The sequence below is a fragment of the Carassius carassius genome, chromosome 42, assembly GCF_963082965.1.
Source record: "Carassius carassius chromosome 42, fCarCar2.1, whole genome shotgun sequence".
In the NCBI taxonomy this organism is placed as follows: domain Eukaryota; kingdom Metazoa; phylum Chordata; class Actinopteri; order Cypriniformes; family Cyprinidae; genus Carassius; species Carassius carassius.
In genome coordinates, this window is record NC_081796.1 from 18,551,903 (window position 1) to 18,571,138 (window position 19,236).

Sequence of the window (19,236 nt, forward strand, 5' to 3'; positions counted from 1 at the left end):
GAGAGATAAACGTAATCGAAAACTCAAAAAGAGTGTGGTCATTTTTAGTTCACCGTGACTCATTCTGCACGACACGGATGTTTATGCAGTTAAAATGATCTCTAAAATAGGAACGCCACCACATCCCAGCTCACAATAATAAGATGTGCTCATAAACTTTGGCAACTTCCTATCAATGTATGAACATGGTCTCTCTTAATGTTCAAAACATCCTCTTTCCCCCCCCCTTTTTTTAAAAAAAAAAAACTTATGTTATGTGAACATTTAGTAAAAAAAAGTTCTGGCAACGTAACTTTTGAAACATGTAGGCTCATAAGTTATAACGTTTCAAAAACGTTAGACAAATGTAAAACTAAGACGTTTTAGGAGGGAAAAAAAACCTTCCATGAAGGACGCAGGCTATATTTTGTGCTTTGCGATCACGACATTTGACCAAACGCTTGTATTATTATGTGGAAGAACGTGTATTCATAGCCTTACCAGAACATTAGCCAAAGTTCTTAGAACGTAAGCCTTAAATCACTGAGATGCATTCGTTAGAATTCAGTTCAGTTATTGTGTATTGAGTAAATAAAAACAGTACACTAAATACAGTGTTTGTATTCCTGTTACTGTAATTACCATGCTATATTGGATTTGTCATGCTACAACAAATAAAAGGATCAGAAAATTTAAAAAAAGAAAAAAGAAACAGGTCTGCTTTTCAAACAATGTAAAACGCTTTCAGAGTCACAATGAACCACTATTGGCGCAAAATACGGCTAACATGGTAGGCTATAGGCTACATTTTGCCTGATGTTCATTCACCTTTACTGTCTTTACCGTATTATAATGAGTAAACTAGTTTTGTGTTAAACAGTTTTCCAGCATCACATCTGCAGACCTTTAGTGATGCTGAAAATAGTTTTTTTATCCGCTTTATGTCCAGCACACTTTACATATGCTCTTCCCTGTGAACGTCAGCATGTCGAAACAGGTAAGCCCGGTGATGGCCAGAAACACTTCATTGATCTGATGAAGGTCATTTGTTTTGTTCAGGTATTGTAGCCGAAAAAGGTGGTACGGTACCAGGCAGGTGAGCATGATGAGTACAAAGCTGAGGTTTTTTATTTGGACCCAGAACTCCTGCTGGGAGCGGCTGGCGGGTCCATACTTGAGTATCATCTTGCGCAGGATGATCATCTGGATGCAGGCCTGAAAACAGGACACGGTGATCAGAAGGATCGACAGAATCATGTTCAGGACGTAGATAAAGGGATTCTGTAATTCATCCCCAAATGTGAAGCACTGTTTATCTGGTATGGTGTTGTTTCCGTATTGGATCAGCACGAGTGGGAGTATGATGATGAACAGGATCGTCCACACCAGAGCGCTCGCGCCCAGCCCGTGCAGCCGCCTGTAGAACTCAGTCCGCTGCGTTTTCTTGTAAAAATGTAGGAAGCGAACCGTGAGAAGAATGGAGTAGATGGTGAACACCATGTATATGTGGAGATGCACCATGGCACTGACCAGTTTACAGAATTCCGGACCCAGCTGCCATGATTCGGACGCGTAGTAGTAGATTCTGAATGGCACGGTGAGCAGGAAAAGAAAGTGTGCGACCATCAAGTTCAGGAAGGCGATGGTGGTTAACGAGCGAATGTTGGTTTTTAGCAGACTGATCATGACGCTTAAGCCCGTGATGCCCACCAGAAGGACAACAGTGTAGATAGTGATCAGGGCATCTCTGAAGGGCTTGGTGAGGTGGGTTGGTTGGCTTGAGTTGGTTGTGATTGCGGGACTGGTGATGTTGTCTACTGTGGTGTTCATCGTCATGGTTCCTAGTAAGAAAACATACTGGAAGACAAGCGTGATAAAGTTAATTAACAGATGCAATATGCATCTGCATTGTTTTTGTCTTAATTAAACTTTAGATTCGTTTACATTGATTTTGTCACAAAAATCACTGACAGCGATTTAACTCAATTTTTGTTAATAGACTAAGCAATCATTCAAAAAGCTTTTTAATTAGTTTAAGTTTAAAAGGATAGTTAAAGTGGAAATTCTGTAATCATTTACCCTTATGTGTCCAAACCTTTAAAACTTTCTTTCTGTGTAAGATCACAAAATATATTAAAAAGAATGTTCGCCAAAGTTTACGTTGACTTCCATTGTGTGCAGAAAAACACTTAAAATAGTTTTGTATTACTGGGTTTTGGAACGACACGATGGTGAGTAAATATCGACAAAATGTCCTATTTTGTTAGCCTACACTTTACAGTAAGGTTTCATCGGTTACCATTAGTTAACTTCATTAGATGGCATGCATTAATAATGCAAAACACGTTATAAATCTTAGTTAATTTCAACATTTACCAATACATTATTAAAATCAAAGTTGTATTTGTTAATATTATTTAACTGACCTGAGCTAACATGAATCAACAATGAATCTGAAGTTAACAAAGATTAAGTATTAACACGTACAAATGTATTCTCACTGTTAGTTGATGTAAGTGAATGCATGAACTAATGGAACCTTATTGTAGACCGTTACCAGCTATATAAATGTACTTTTTGAGTAGGTGGCAGTTTTACTATAGTGTAGATCTGTATAAACAGATCGATAAAAAGCCAGTGTATAGGTAAATGTATTTTAGAAATCCTTTTTGCACTCCTTTAGAGTACTTCATGCATTTCTCTGTAGCTCTTTTGAAAGTGCCAAACAAGCTACAAAACTATTTTATATGTACATCTATCCCTTCAGAAAATTAGATGAAAGTAAGACATTTCAACTATCTATTTCACCACAAAGTGCAATTAACATGTAAAAATTTGTTTACTTGGTCAAAATTAACAGCCTATTGAGACAATAAAGCAAATACGCACCATCAGAACGGCAGCACAAGTCCCCAATGGCAGAGCAGATGAGGAAGTAATGTTGGTTGCATCTGCTCCTCACTCATTTAGTAACCACCTTTTTAACACATTCTCTCAGTGAGGCAGACAATCTGCGGTTTGTTTTCATGGTTCGCTCAGTTGCATTCGACACATCAGTTTAGGTGGCCAGCCTCAAAAACAATGAGTCATGTTGCAAAAAACCCTCAAACAAACCTTCAGATTTTAGTTGTGATAGAAATACTGCAAGATCACAGCCATCTGGAATTTCTGCTCTGGAGGAGTCTGAATGTATTGTCATAGTGGCCCTCGATAGTTTCTAGTCTTAAGGTGACATGGTTTGTGGTTTTCCTCTGTGTGCTTGACAGCTTCAGGGGGAATGTGTTTAAGTTTTAAATGGAAATTGATAAATAGACTATAATAAAATGTTCATATGTAAAATCAAATTGATATAATATTCGATACATGTTTTTATATTATATAATTTAATTCACATGTCAATGCTATTAATGACCGTTTTAGCTACACTACCATTAAAAAGTTAGGAGTTAGTAATATCTTTTTGTGTTTTTTTAAAAAAAGTCATTTATCCTCACCACGGCTGCATTTCATAAAATACTGTGAAATATTATTACAATTGAAAATAACTTTTAGATTTCAAAATGTAATTAATTCGTGATGTCAAAGCTGAATTTTCAGCAGCCATTACTCCAGTCTTCAGAGTCACGTGATCCTTCAGAAATCATTTTCAGATGCTGATTTGCTTAAAAAAACATTTCATTTCATTTGCTGACAAAGATCAAGGTTTTTTTTCCATTATTATTATTATTATTATTAAAGGCATGACACAATGTAAATGTTTATTGTAAATAAATAATTTGAGATATTTACATAATATTAAAACACAGTATTATAAAACTACACATTTACCATAATACCATCTTAGATTTAGATCCCATTTAAAATCAGCTGAAATAAGTACAGTAACATTCCTCACCTTCGGCATAACTCATACAGTACATAAACAGAGACATAATCAAGTACATTCCCTTCAACCTAAATCAGTCTTGTGGCCTTTTTTCCCCTTAAGTCCCAGAACTAAAACAACTGTAAATCCACTGTATGTATCAACAGCAGACCCCTTTCTTTATTAGTTATACCATACAAAGTCTTCCTATTATAAGATGCAGAGTCATAAGTGTTAAGTAACATTGATGTTAAGAAATACCTAGAAACAGGAAGACCCTACGCTTAACATCCGTCATGTTAATGTACTACTGAATGCTTGTTTTTTGCACCTTGTAAACATTAGCAGGGTGGTCCTGGTACTAGGTCGTCACCTAAAGTGCTTTTTTTTGTTTCCATCCGATGAGGATTCTCTTGGAGGTTAAAATGTGCGTCATGATGCTCAGCAACATGAGGAAGATGGTCATGGACATTACGATGACATAGTGACTAATACTGCAACACAGAAGAAACATCTGATCATATTTGTGCATTAACACATGCGCAAAGACAGACGCAAACCAAACTGAGCTTGTGGTCAGTTTGGTTGAGGACGGAAACAAGAAGTACAATACAGTTAACCCACCTAGTGCCAATGTCAAGCCAGCTTCCGTGATCTTTTACTAAGAAAAAGAAGTGCTGGTGAAAAAGAACAGAGATAAGTTAAGATAATTAGTAAAAATAAAAAAAATTGCCATTATTTGTCATGTTCTCTATGTTAAGCTTACCAATGCCATCAAGTCTGAGATGACAAGCACAACGAGGAAAAGGCTAAAAAATAAATGCAGAATTTATGCAAACTCATGCAAAACAAGGTCATAGAGAAATCTTATATTTTGTTCCACCTGAGGAACATCATATCCTTGTTTGGACTTTTTTTGTTGTTGTTGTTGTTTTTAACAAGTACTCTAATACCAAAGCAGAGTTGTTTACAGTCAACAGTGAAGTGTCTGTGAGGGCATGAGCACAGATATAGCAAACGCTTGAAGAAATGGTCAATCTGCAGACAGTGTGGGCAAAAAGCCAAAGACCAGCTGGTTTTCTACTGTTCTAATTATTCTGCTAAAATTACCTTCGTGATGAGAGCTGTGTTGACACTTGAATGCTTTCGAATGTGCACGTCACAATTACAAATGGAATTAACACCTGAAAAAGAATGCTACAGTTAAAAGAAGTGTGATAGCACAAATAGGTGTGGCACCCATAGCACGAATTAAAAATAAATAAAGTGTCAATCTTTAACTTTATGCAGAGCAAGCGCTATACCTTCCACATCAGCAGGCCGCCCATAATGAAAGGATTGAAGACAGTCAGAAAGCAGTAAACGGAGGATGGATCAAAACTGTGAGGGAAGATGAAGGCACAATTCATTTATTTTAGTTTATTTTCATTTATTCATTATTCATTATTCATTTATTTTACTTAAAAAACAAGCAGCTTACCTATTAATAGAGGCAATGTTACCACAGCCAAAGAATGCAATTATAATGAAAAACACCTATGCCAACAGTTAAGGAACTACATTATTTTAAATAGTGTAAGCATTTATCAATAATAAAAATACACAAATAAAACAGACGGTAGGCTAAAAGGATGCAAAGAAGTAAGATCTCCGAATGTCATCCAGCCTCAGCTGCCTGATCTTGGCAATGTCAATGTTTTCAGCAAAATCAGCGCTGGAGAGCTGAGAAAACCAACAAAACGGTGCAATCAGTGGTATGTCTACTATAACTTTGTTACATAAACTTTAAACAATGCCATATGCTTTAACCAAATGTTTTGGCTGAAGGAAAACCCCTAAAGAAGAAGCCTTGAGGAGAAGGCAACCTACCTCAGTCCGACTTGAAGTCCCTTGTGTGTTCATGGTTTCCTGTTCTATGTTTATCCATGCAAACATGAGCCATGACAGCAACGGTGGAAAAAGAGCCTCATACCTTCACAATTTGCAAACCAAATATCTGTTAGAATAAGGGCTTTCATTTAAAAATATTAATTTAGAATACATTATAATACAATTTAGAATATATCTCAACAAGTATCACATCTTTAAAAATCCATTTGATTTATTAATCAGAACAACATGTGATTTGATTAATATTTAAGGAACATACACAATGGTTCAGAAGTTAAGGTACTTCACAATAATAATGTTACAAAAGATTTCCTGAAAGTAACCTGAAAATACAATAATAAGAAATGTTTAAATGAGCACCAAATCAAATTATCAGAAGACTGGAGTGATAGCTATATTTAGATAGAAATGTTATATTAAATGTTATTATTTTAATGTTTTACTGCATTTGTGATCAAATAAAAGCAGCCTTGGTGGGAATAGAAGACTTCCTTAAAAATAACCAGCCCCATACTAGTGTATTATTAAATTCTTAATTATTCATTTGAATATTGCATGTAAAACTGAAACCGTCTCAAACAGGTCAGCAGCTGAACTAGAAGCTTTTGCAACTTACTTGCACTGTGTTTTTTTTTCTAATTCCATTTCCTTAGACAGGCAACCTCAAGAGGAGAATTTGACTAAAATTTACATGCTGGATTACTTTTAAGCATAGCATGGACATAGCATAGCATGATTAGACTGATGGTCAGTGGGTTTTACCCTGTGCTCAGGAGGAGGTAGACACAAACTAAGGACATCAGGATACTCAGAAGTCTGTGAAAGAGCCTGGTGGAACTCAACAATGGTATCAAAAATGAGGAAACTAAAAGGAAAAAAAACAGTGTGAGATAACAGGGGATAAAGTATGAACCGGATGGAAGAAAAGAAGAAGTACAATTCACTGGTTAAAAGACACGCTTCAAGGATTCATCACACCATTTTCTCACCCTTATATCATTTCAGATCGTTATGACTTTTTTCTGCACAAAATAAAGTGTTTTGGTGTTCCAACTTTTAAAATAACACTGGACCCTTTTAACTTTCATGGAGAAAAAAAAATACATTTCTCTAAACAATCAGAAAATCATACAGATTTGGAATGGCATGAGGGTGAGTAAATGTATGGATGAACTATCCCTTTAATACGGTGTATATTGGTAACAAAGCATGATCGGAATGAAGATGGCAAACCTAGTGTGAGCCAACTAACAAGCTGGTTGAAGAGTGGCAAGCCTTGCTTCAGCTGCAGACTGGAGTGTGTGCTGGTCAGGATGTAAGCACACAGCACCACCTGCATCATCTGGAAACAAATGCACACAAATAAGATTCTCAGATGAGTTTAAAGTAGGATCAATTTAGATTTAGCCAATACAGCAATAAATAAATGAATAAATAAAATATCTGGCCAAAATGTATTTTAAATATGTTAAAATTAAAGTTAACGTATTATCACGTTAATGCATTAATTGATTAACACCGACAATTATTTTATCGCGCGTTAACGCAGTTTTTTATTATTATGAAAGTCCATTGCTCACTGGCTCTGAATAATACCTATTTTATTATACCTGGTCCTGATCAAATTATTTAGGCTAACCATCAACATTCACAAACCACTAAAAAAAAATGACACAAGCTCGTAATCATGACTTTATAAGTTGGAAACAGGAAGTTTCTGATAGCACGTGAAGACAGCAGAGAAGCGCACGCGAGTTCTACCCGCCCATCAAGTTTTGTCCCGCTCCCCACTCTGCTGCGATGGGTCCCGCGATCGTGCAGGTCTAGGAAGATGCCTGTTATAATGTTATGATCGAGGCTCTGGACTCTGAGCATAACTTGTTTTTCTATAACAAACGATAAAATATTTTCTATAAAAACGTTAATGTGGTGGAAGTGACAAATAGCTTGTTTTATAAATAGTTGCTACCATGTAAAAGGAACACTGCTGTAAAAAGCACCATATTTATTTAAAGTGTTTGCAAACCAAATGTTATTAGTAGGCCTACTTTTAAATGAAAAAAGTGAACAATACTTTCGAATGCATTATTAGTTTTGTGCATAACATGCAATTACTTGTGATTAATAATGTGATTAATCGCGATTAACTAATATATATATAATATATTATATATATTATATATATATTATATTATATTATATATATATATATATAGGTTCAACTTTCGTGTACCAAAATATATTTTTAAAAATGTATTTCAAGAGCAGGAATACACTTCCATTCTCACAGTGTAGGCCAAATGCAAGTGTTAAAAGGAATAGCCTTCTAGAGATCAATACTAGATGTTGTAACAAACCAGTATTTAAAATGTGATTAAATAATTAGATTTTTGAAGTTAGAATCTGAAATTAGATTCACCTAAAATCTCAGGGGGTATGTCAAGTAAATATTTTACGTGAGAGGGATTTGGCTTAGAAAAACATTTGGGAATCTCACATTCAGATGCTGTTTAGAGCAGAATCTGACCTCAGATGTCGGCACCAAAATGTTAATGGTAAAAATGTCCTGTGAGAGTGAAAAAGGACAAAAAGGAAAGAGTCGAAAATGACCTGGCAGATGAACAGCTGACGATCCCTTCGGATCAGAGGAGAGCATCTCCATGATGACCAGAGGTATGAGGACGAGCTGAAGAGGGTCAGCACTCCAGCACAAATTCTACAGTAAAACACATTCAATTAAGAAGATAAGCCTTCCTGACACCATTCAGCATCACTAATTAGATTGTATAAATGTATTTAACAGATTAAAAGAAGAAAATATACAAATTATTGTGTGTGTAACAGGATTTTGCATCAGTAAGTGAACAAAGAGTGCTCACACATAGTTAACGTTTGGTTCCCGTCCCACGACAGGCAACAGTGGAAACACAGCCAGAAAGAGACAGCTCAACATCCAGTTCAATGACCTGAACTACAGTAGCATAAAAGACAAAAATAAGTCTTAAAAAAACACTCCTTTCAGGCCTCAAACCAGAACAGGCCCTGAGAAGGTCACCTTACTTTTGCTTTTGTGTAAAGGCCAGAAAGCACAGGCCAGAGTGCCAGCACGACCAGCCCCAAGGTCAACATGGCCCGATAGAAAAAACTCACAACCTAATAAACACCGGCAGAGAGGAAATGAATTGAAAGAAGTGAAAATAGTTAACACCTCTAATTACTACTACGTGCTAAACACTCAAACAGGACAACAGAATTCAGCAAATCAAGCACTTACTAGTAACTCAATTCCAAATGTAACCAGTAAAAAATATCCAAAGCATTTGCTGAGCGGTAATGAGGGAACTGATTGAATCAGACTGGCAAGAGTTTCAAATCTGTGACAGAGAGAAAACACACAAACTTTAATGTTTATATATGCTGGTATAATGTTTATGACTTTATGCGTTCTGCAAGTGAGCAGCTCATTAAAGTGCAATCTTGCAAAATCACTTTCATTGACTTTAACTGTTCCCTGCTGGTGGAATGACCTGACCATCAAGAAACTGCTAAAGACTCATGTCTTCCATCTACATTTGACCTTCTATTACTAGAACTCACTATTCTATCTAATTTTTTTTTTATTTATTATAAAAAAAACACTCTCCATTTTTATTATATCTGATAATCTTCTTTTATTTATTATAAAAAATGTGAGCCTCTAAGACTAGCACTTTTTATTCGATTTCAATTATATCTTCTGTTTTCTTTTTAATTCTTAAGAACATGACCCTCTAACGCAAGCATTCTCTGTTAAATATCTATTCTATCTTCTTGTTTTCTTTTTTATTTATTATAAAGAACTTGACCTTCTAACACTAGCACTCTGTATTCTATTTATATTCTATCTACTTGTTCTTGTTATTTAAAAACAACAAAAAATAAACCTTGACCCTGTAACACTAGCACGATCTATTCGATTTCTTTTCAACTTTTTATTTATTACTAAAAAACCTTGCTATGTGTACTGCGTTAAACATGTCAAAGCACTTATATATTGTTGCTCTTTTGTTGGTTTGATTGCTTCTATTTTCCCCATTTGTAAGTCACTTTGGATAAAAGTGTCAGCTTAATTCTTCAATGCAAATGTAAATTTATTAATACATTTAAATACGATTAACAAATATGGATTTGTTTATGGAAGCATTTTTGTGAAATGCATCTATTTTCTTATTCATCCTTGGTCATGTGAATAATTTAGCGAATTGTTGGGCCTGTTAATTAACATTATAGATACACAAAATATATCAGAACGGCAATGATTTTTGGACATCATTTTATATTAATTGATATATAATGGACTTACATCAAGGAATACTGGATATTTAATTTTCCATGCTCATTTCTACCTTTGCCATCATGTATTAATCATTTAAAAGTTAATCTTTAAAATGCAATCTCAAAATTATATTTTAATAAAAACAGGGATGAATAACTTACTCCCTCATGACAGAAAACCACACGGCCACAGGGAGCAAGCAGTAGACGTAGTAGGTCCAAGGACTGGACTGGACCATCAAGAACAGAGCCACAAGCAGGCCTATAGATAGAAACATCTGGCCCAGACTCCTTTCTGTTACCTTGAATTCAACAGATTCAAACAGATACAGGAAGTGACATTTATTTTAACATCTGTTTAGTTTTTTTTTTTTTTTTTACCAATAAATCATAATTACCTCATTATTAGTGACAATGACCATGACCTACAAACATGCTGAACGCTGGACTACAACATCCCCTGCTTACCATGTGCATGTAAGTTGGAGGTTTGCGTAGACTAGCATGTGTCTTCAGGATGAACAAAACCACATAAGAGGTCCAACCAATAAAACCCAGAACCACACTGCTTCCAAGGAAGAGTCGGTCATATGTGTGATAATATGACAAGCCCTCCATGGCCTGAACTGTCAAATCTTTACAATAACTGATCTAGGGAAAAAGATAGATAGAGAAAGATATGGCAAGACAAGATAAAGATAATCAACAAGTCAGTTTGGTCAAGACAACAACCAATCAACACTCACTGCTTCATCAAACTGTCCTTTCTGGATCAAATTTCTTGCATTACGCACAAAATCCATCTGTTTAGAGTCAATCAGAGGCCTAGAAGTAAACAAGACAATCTTACAACTCGATCTGACCTTACCAGATGTATACCAACACCTTCAGAACACTGCCTGGGAAAAAAACTCAATTCAAAAATCCCTCTTTCCCAAGGAGGAAAGAAGTCATACAGGTTAGAAAAGACATAAGAGTGAGCAAATGATGACTGTTAATTTTTAGGTTAATTATGACTTTTACTCACTGGTAGGGTGTAAACAGAAAGGATAATGTTGTTTCTTTCTTCTGTGCCATTTTCACCTGTTTATTTAATAAACAAAAGATTGCTGGTTATTTCTAAGTAAAACAGACAGAATGGATCAAAATGTACTGTACCTTACCCTGAATTGCTCCAAGATCTGAATTGCATTTGCATATATACTCTCAGCCTTAAAGTGTTGGCTGTTATTCAGGTAATTCAGCGGTAAGACACCCTGTGATGCAACAAATGCCTCAGAAAATTATTTAACAAGTGCATTCATGTCTGTATAGCAGTGTGATATAAACTCGTGATCTGAAAGCTCTGACAAATCATGCTCACCACAGAGTTCACAGGAAAGGGAACTCCTATAAGAGATGACATAAGTGGAGCAATATCAGCCTGCAAAAGCATAAAAAGATCAGATCAGCTCCTGACATTTATAGACATTCCGTAAAAAAACGAGACAGAAAATCTCACCTGATTGACATCCACTCTCCTTAATGTTTCCAACCCCCATTCTGAAATGTATGCAGGGTTAAAGAAATATTGACAAAATTAATTCCATGATGTAATTAGGTTTGAATATGGAAATAAAGTGGTGTGAGACCAATAAGGGACATTAGACAAACCTTTTAAATAATTATCATTATATTTGTGAGAGCCCTCTCTATGTGCTGTCTGAACCCCAGCGCCCCATGCTACCAGTGGGGTCAGCGTCTCTGATGGGTGTCCCGCACCGTGAGATCCTATAAAACATAAACCCGTATACTGCACTGAACAGATTTATAACTGATAAATTACCTTTTCTACACTAAATGTTATTTTGTAATGCTGACTTGAACTTGAACTGTAATATAAATCAGGTGAATGTTATATTATTAGAGATAGTTTACCCCAATTTGTCATGCCATGGTCAGATGTAAAAATATAAGCCGTTTTTCCATCATGCCCATAAAAGTCGTCCATCACACTGACAATTTCAGCGACACCAGAATCAACGAGGCCAATGTTCTCTAGATATTCCCTGTAAGTGAAGAAATCCCAAAGAAAATATTACATTTGGGAATATGACAATGGTAGGAGCTCCACCTAGTGGTACATTGTATCTCAAGGTGTTCTGAATAAATGTATTTCCGTATGTAAATTAAATCATTTTAAGGTATCTCAACACATAATACTGCAATCCAATACATTTTTTCTTGCACATTTTATAACAAACATTGCTTCAAAGTGGCTTTAGATAAAACAGTAAAATAAAAATAAAAAACATAAAAGGGAAAAAGTGTTGTTAATGACATTACAATATTTAATGTGGTGAAATGTTTTAACTTACTTTGACATGGGCCGGTGGGCATGGCCATTGGTGTCTATCCCCAAAAGATGAAGGAAAAACACATTCTGTTCTTCATGTAACATATTCAGTAGAGTTTCATTGCTTTTGGCAACATTGAGAAAATCCTTAATAAAAAAAAATCATATCTTATTTATTACAAGATAATTTCAGGGTTTCAGACCTTATAAAAAATATTTTTTAAATAAAGTAATACTTTTTTAAAAGTAAGGATTAATTAAATTGATTAAAAGTGACAGTAAAGACATAAAAAGGTTAAAAAAAGATTTCGGTTGCATTTTATTTTACAGTACGTGTACTTACATGTACTTATAGTGTACTTAGTGTATTTATCTAAGAAAGTTCTGGTAATACAAGGTAACTACATGGGGTAGGGTTAGGTTTAGGGGTAGGTTCAGGGTTAGTACCTAGTTAATGTAATTACTATAATAAGTATATAGTATGTACATGAGGAACAGGACTGTAAAATAAAGTGCTACCAAGATTTCTATTTCAAATAAATGCTGTTATTTTCTATACTTTCTATGCATCAAAGAATCTTGAAAAGATTATTGCATCAGTGTTTCCACATAAATATTAAGCAGCTGTTTACAACAACTGATAAAAAAAAAAAAAAGTTTTCATTTCAATAATGGTTCATGTGACACTGAAGACTGGAATAATGGTCTGGACTGCTGAAAATATAACAAATTACATTTTAATTACATTTTAAATAGCTGGATGCTTTTGCCCATATAAGCAATTTCCTGGTATGACTTTCTGAGCGAGAGCACCCTCCGGCTTCGAGTATGAATGAAACAAACACTTCATGAGTGTGTATAGCGCTCCTTGATGTTCATCTCGCCTTCTGGGTCTGAATAAAATATCATGTCATGCACAGACTATCCTGTCTCATTGAGTTAAAATCTATATTCACTCACACCAGCTCATGAAAACCTCTATTCGAACACACTTGACCGAAAAAGTGCAGGGGACAAATTTCTGTGATATAAAGTGGGGGGACATGTCCCCCGCGTAATCTACGCCCTGGAGACGTGTCAAAATTATTTTGTAAATCTCTTTTTATTGTAAATCCCATTGAATTTGCACTTTCCCAGCATTGAGACTGATAGCCTAATTAGCACTGCTTCTCCATAGGTTAATGCGCTAGACTTTGGGATTGGGTTCCCGCGGGACGCAAATTTAGCAGTTAGGGTACCGCGAGAAAACCCCCCACTACCGTGAGATTTGCCTATTTAAATAACCCGCATTTTGACAGCGGCTCACTGATGTAGAAAATTATATGCAATATACAGGAGCAGGACACATATTGCAGGAACACAGGAGGTAAGGTACAACGGGGCTAAAGGCACACATACTGGGCTATTCACTGCGCCTAAAATATGTTGTATTACAAAATAATACATACAAAATAATAAATACAAAAATATAATACAAAAATATGTTTGTATTGACAGTTAACGGAGCAACTGATTTAGTGTAAAAATAATTAATTCAAGTTATTCGTTTTGTTTAAAAATCCTATTAATGTATGAGGTGGCAAGAGGGGCCTTTTACCCCACACACGGGGAAGAGGCGCCCCAGCACGGGGTGAAAGGCCCACAGAGGTTTAGTTCACCCAAAAATAAAAATTATGTCATTAATGACTCACCCATATGTCGTTGCAAACCCGTAAGACCTCCGTTCATCTTTGGAACACAGTTTAAGATATTTTAGATTTAGTCCGAGAGCTTTCTGTCCCTCCATTGAAAATGTGTGTACGGTATACGGTCCATGTCCAGAAAGTAGGGCTGTGCAAAAAATCGAATGCGATTTTCATCCGCATCTCATCAGTAAAGATGCTCCTGTGATTAGAAGTATATCTCCAGCATGTGCGTTCAGATCAGGGTTGCCACGATTTCACAACAAATCCTGCCAAGTTGCTCCTCAAAACTAGTCCAAAACTAGCCCAATCGCGTTTCCAAGGAGGTTCCCCGATAAAAATTGCTTCCTTGGGTTAAAATATAAATTTTTTGGAAGGGTTGCATTGGTAAAATTCACATTTTAGGGGCTAAATATCATGTTATTTGTATTGGGGTTGCTTCAAACCGCGGACATGAAAAACAAAAGCAGACTTGGCAACACTGGTTCAGGTGGAGCGGCAGTTACTACACAGAGCCGTAGTCTACCGACAACTAACACAAAATCGTTTTCAAAATCGACAAAGAATCGCCTGCGATTTTAACATCGATTTTGTGTAGATTGTCAGTGAATTACGGCTTGGTGTAGTAAAGGCCAACCAGTATTGCCAAGTCTGTGGTTGTTTTTCATGTCCGCGGGTCAAAGCGACCCCAATACAAATAACGTGATATTTAGCACCTAAAATGCGAATTTTACCAAGGCAACCCTGCTAAAAAACTTATATTGTAACCCCGGGAAGCAATTTTTATCAGGGAACCTCCTGGAAGCGCGATTGGACTAGTTTTGGAGTTTTGAGAAGCAACTGGGCAGGATTTGTTGTAAAAACCTGGCAACCCTGATCCGAACGCACGTGCTGGAGATATACTTCTAATTACAGGTGCGTCTTTACTGATGAGATGTGCATGAAATCGCATTCGATTTTTTGCACAGCCCTACCAGAAAGGTAAGAAAAACATCTTCAAAGTACACTACAGTGTAGTGATGTCCGGTTCGCGAAACGAATGATGAAATTGAACCAGTTTACCAAATCGAACTGAATCGTTTTAAACGGTTTGCGTCTCCAATACGCATTAATCCACAAATGACTTAAGCTGTTTACTTTTTTAACGTGGCTGACACTCCCTCAATTCATTTACTCAAACAGTACACTGACTGAACTGCTGTGAAGAGAGAACTGAAGATGAACTCCGAGCCGAGCCAGATAACGAACGAAAGATTGACTCGTTCTCCAGTCAAGAACCGTTTCTGTCGGACGCGTCCGATTCGAGAACCGAACTGATTCTTTTGGTGATTGATTCTGAAGTGATTCTGTGCTAATGTTATGAGCGCGGGTAAACCGAAGGCTTGAATCAAGGGCAATCATCGCCAATGATGTCATTACGTCGAGCGCAAAAGAACCGGTGAACCGTTTAAACGATTAATGCTTATTGGAGACGCGAACCATTTCAAACGATTCAGTTTGATTTGGTGAACTGGTTCAAGAAGATCCGGTTACATCGAGTGATTTGTTCGCGAAACGGATATCACTACTCTGCAGTGAACGTGCTCACAACAGACCCGGAAGAGAAGACAATGATGAATGAAGTCGTAGTTTTTGTTATTTTTGGACCAAAATGTATTTTCGATGCTTCAACAAATTCTAACTGACCCTCTGATGTCACATGGACTACTTTGATGATGTTTTTCTTACCTTTCTGGACATGGACAGTATACTGTACAAACAGTTTCAATGGAGGGACAGAAAGCACTCGGACTTAAACTAAAATATCTTAAACTGTTTTCCGAAGATGAATGGGAAGATGAGGTCTCACGGGTTTGGAACGACATGAGGGTGAGTCATTAATGACATAATTTTCCTTTTTGGGTGAACTAACCCTTTAAGCTAAAAAAATGTTTGTTTGTTTTTTTTGTTTTGTTTTTTTAAATAATGTTAAAGTTAATACTTGTTCAAAACAATCACTTTAGCAGAGTTTGTAATATTTTCTGCACATTTTGAAAAATAAAAAATATTTTTTGTTCAGTCTATGCGTATAGGCGTTTTGTGGCATATCGCCGAAAATAACTTAAATTGCACTTTCAGTTTTGATCGTACAGGTAAGAGCAAAACATCAATCGAATCTGTTAAGGGTATACTTTTATTTGTATACACAGATAATAAGAAAACTTTGTGCATTTATAAAATAAAGAAAACAAACAGAGTGCGCTGTCTGCAGCCTTTGTCTGCATGATCTTCATTTAGAAATGCGTCATTAAAATGAACTGAAACTCAACAAATACTCCACAAAGAGATATGTGAGATATTTCTATAGAAATCTTGACATGTCTACTTTTAAACTAAGCATGTCTTATCGACAACAAATATTAAGAAATAAAGTAATCCATATGAAACCAACGCGATGTCCAGTCTTTTACGTCTCCCTTCACTAACTCTAATGCGACCACGCCCCCGCGCTATAGATATATAATCATCCATGTGAAGCGGGCAGCGCGTAAACATTATTAATATCATGTTTTTAAATATGATGGTTTCATTCTAAACATGGTGATTATCTCCAAGGACACCCAACATAATATGGTATTTAGCAACTGAATCTAACCATATGTCAACAAATGGAAAAGTCAGCAGTCTATTAATTATCATGTTAATCATGGCGCCTTTAATCGCTACAGTGGGGGCGCTTTTTACCCCAAATACCATACATTTACATATTCTTTTGTTATTTAAAAACCGTTGCTTTAATTAACATAATCAAAACTTGAAAATCATAAAGACGACCTTTGTCTCAAAATATATGCATTGATTTTTTTTCAGCTATTCTCATTTGCTGCTTAAATCTACAACATTTAAAAAAACAAAACAAAATATTAGATCAAGCAAGCACAGAATCAACTTTGCGCTGCTGCGTGCGATCGCGTCAGAGATGAACAGATAACCCCCGTGTTTAGTTCTGTTTTTGACAGAAGCACATATTGGACAATTTTAAAAATAGCAGCATAAACAAAACTGATTTCAAATTTAATTCAAGCACTTTCAAGGACCTATGTTATTTTTCAAGTACTTTCCAGGCCTTGAATCCATATGTCTGAAATTCAAGTACTTTCAAGTACTTTCAAGAAGGATGGGAACCCTGAGTTGTGTTTTTTTATGTTTAGTTCATCAAAAGTGATTATGTAAAACTCATTAAGTATCCTACCTTCACTTCATCAAATACCCATGTATCAAGTCTGGATGCATCAGTGGAGGCGAAGTCCTCCCGCTCTGAAGGGTAAGTGTAAGTGTACACATGGTCTCCAGTGGCTCCTACAAAACACACATGCTAGTAAAGCTATTAGATAACGTCACTGTACCCTCATAGTTCTATTCACAGGTGTGGAGTTATACCTTTAGCAAACATCGGTAATATGTCAGGGCTTCCCCAACACCAGGTATGTCTGCTCTCATTAAAAACAGAATCAAACTCCACCGGATTCTCCTTCCAGCCTGTGAACATCGAATAAGAGACATCTTATTGAATTTGCACATGTACAGGTTATACACAAAGACACATGTGACTGCTGCTTACCCTTGGCAACAGCACTAACATCCTCATAAAAGCCCGCTATTAAAGCCACGTGACCTGGCCTTGATTCCGTAGGGACTCGCGTGTGAGACACTCCCCATGTGCCGCTCTTCTCAATCACACTCCTTATAACAAAAAACAATAAGAAGCACAAGTTAAATGCATTTATGAATATATTTTTGTTGGAGGCACACATGCATAGCAGACAGAAAATCAAATTCCGTTATTTTAAAATAATGTCAGGATTTTCTGTTTATAATATGGAATCCATGTAAAAACATTAAAGTGTCCTTGTTTCTAAAGGAGCATACAATTAAAAAGTCTAAACGGTGTTCTTTGAGATTAGAACACAACAGTATAACAAAAGTATGCAACTTATTTTTATTAGTGTGATATATTTTCTGAATCATTCTATCTGCAATCATGAAGGATAGTGAATATTTTGAACAATAAGCATTTAATCAGTAAAATAAGAGACTGAATTTTCAGAACCACATCCGTGAATTGGACAAGCACATGCATGACAAGATTATTCCACGTTCATCACCTTAGGTAAGGAGCCCTGCCTGTCCTATTGTCAAAAAGACTGTCGGCTCTCAGACCATCTGCCACAAAGAGCACCAGGCGCTTGGCCGGAGGGGCCAGAGGGACATGCTGTGGTGTCATTCCATGGACAAGAGGGGATGTGAAATAGATGTCAAATATTGAGAGAAAGAAGACTACGTGGACAGTGAGTCCCACGATGAAGAATATCATCATCTTCATCTTGTCTGCTATCAGAACTGTGGCACTGATTTAGAAAGAGATAAGAAAGACAAGAGAAAATATGGACATTTGAAATGCATTCAGTTATATTTAAAAGTCTTTTGAGTTTTGTCTTAAAGACATGACCTTAACATGACCAAATTCAAAAGGACTAAATAATCCATAGCCATCTCAGAAGTAACATTTGCTAATATTTTTACAATAGTATGAGTGTATAAAAAAGGTCTTACCTTTTTGCTTATTTCAAAGTAAAACTGAATAATAAAGTCGCTTAACTGATCAGTGCACCAGTCGTGTCAATGAAAGCACCCAGCAGAGCGTGAGTGACCGTCAGTCTGCGAGAACAGTCTCTAAACAAAACGCCTGCTTCACTCAGGCTTTCAGTATGTTTTAGCGTACTGTTGATGTCTTCTTCTTCTTTAACGGCGGTTGGTATCCACTGTTGATGTCTGGCGAGCAACTTGGCTTCTGACCTACTAAACCAAATAGTTTGTAAGTAGATTAACGAAGAACTTTTCTTCACTTCCTTGTATAGTGACCTTTGAACTGGAAATCATGCAATGCATTGTGGTAAATGTAGTTTACGACCGGTGAGCTTTTCCCCGCTTGAGGAAAACAGAATGTGTTTTTAAACGACAAAAAAAAAAATCTAAATTTAATTAGCTTAAAATAATGTCAGTAATTTTTCCGACTATGAAATTAATTTAAAATTTGATTATAACTTTTATATGTAAGTCTCCTAATTTTTACAGGAGCATACACTTTAAAAATTCCAAATTGCACTTTACATTTTTATATGATGTAATGA

General features: G+C 36.1%; 2 protein-coding genes across 5 annotated transcripts; both read right to left on the reverse strand.

Annotated features, from left to right (window-relative positions):
* Positions 1-571: 571 nt before the first annotated feature.
* LOC132123965 (probable G-protein coupled receptor 141) lies at positions 572-3,141 on the reverse strand. The gene is made up of 2 exons (XM_059534657.1): positions 2,869-3,141; positions 572-1,836 (listed from the first exon to the last, which is right to left on the reverse strand). Exons 1-2 carry the CDS (start codon positions 2,869-2,871, stop codon positions 919-921), a joined length of 921 nt encoding a protein of 306 aa, XP_059390640.1. The 5' UTR covers positions 2,872-3,141; the 3' UTR covers positions 572-918.
* Positions 3,142-3,726: 585 nt separating this feature from the next.
* Positions 3,727-18,978, reverse strand: LOC132124016 (GPI ethanolamine phosphate transferase 1-like). Of its 4 annotated transcripts, none has more exons than XM_059534742.1 (29): positions 18,705-18,978; positions 18,211-18,453; positions 17,667-17,788; positions 17,486-17,584; positions 17,298-17,404; positions 12,406-12,530; positions 11,966-12,096; positions 11,702-11,818; positions 11,550-11,590; positions 11,412-11,471; positions 11,212-11,304; positions 11,076-11,131; positions 10,795-10,873; positions 10,517-10,699; positions 10,211-10,350; positions 9,009-9,108; positions 8,795-8,887; positions 8,614-8,705; positions 8,345-8,450; positions 6,968-7,076; positions 6,497-6,599; positions 5,714-5,816; positions 5,480-5,566; positions 5,325-5,380; positions 5,149-5,224; positions 4,955-5,028; positions 4,611-4,653; positions 4,469-4,521; positions 3,727-4,338 (listed from the first exon to the last, which is right to left on the reverse strand). In XM_059534742.1, the coding sequence occupies exons 2-29, from the start codon at positions 18,426-18,428 to the stop codon at positions 4,218-4,220; spliced, it is 2,787 nt and encodes a 928-aa protein (XP_059390725.1). In that variant the 5' UTR covers positions 18,429-18,453; positions 18,705-18,978; the 3' UTR covers positions 3,727-4,217. The 4 variants fall into 4 exon arrangements, with proteins under 4 accessions (XP_059390725.1, XP_059390724.1, XP_059390726.1 ...); XM_059534741.1 differs by having other exon boundaries at positions 18,659-18,978; XM_059534743.1 differs by having other exon boundaries at positions 18,828-18,963.
* Between the last annotated feature and the right edge of the window lie 258 nt (positions 18,979-19,236).

Bases quoted from the DNA above. Each gene is read 5' to 3' on its own strand.
- LOC132124016 (XM_059534742.1), bottom strand. From the start codon at position 18,428: ATGAAGATGATGATATTCTTCATCGTGGGACTCACTGTCCACGTAGTC. The intron at 12,531-17,297 runs GTAGGATACTTA...TTTTTTATTAAG, and splicing joins GGGTATTTGATGAAGTGAAG to GATTTTCTCAATGTTGCCAA. The intron at 6,600-6,967 runs GTTTGCCATCTT...TTTTCCTTTTAG, and splicing joins TGTTAGTTGGCTCACACTAG to TTTCCTCATTTTTGATACCA.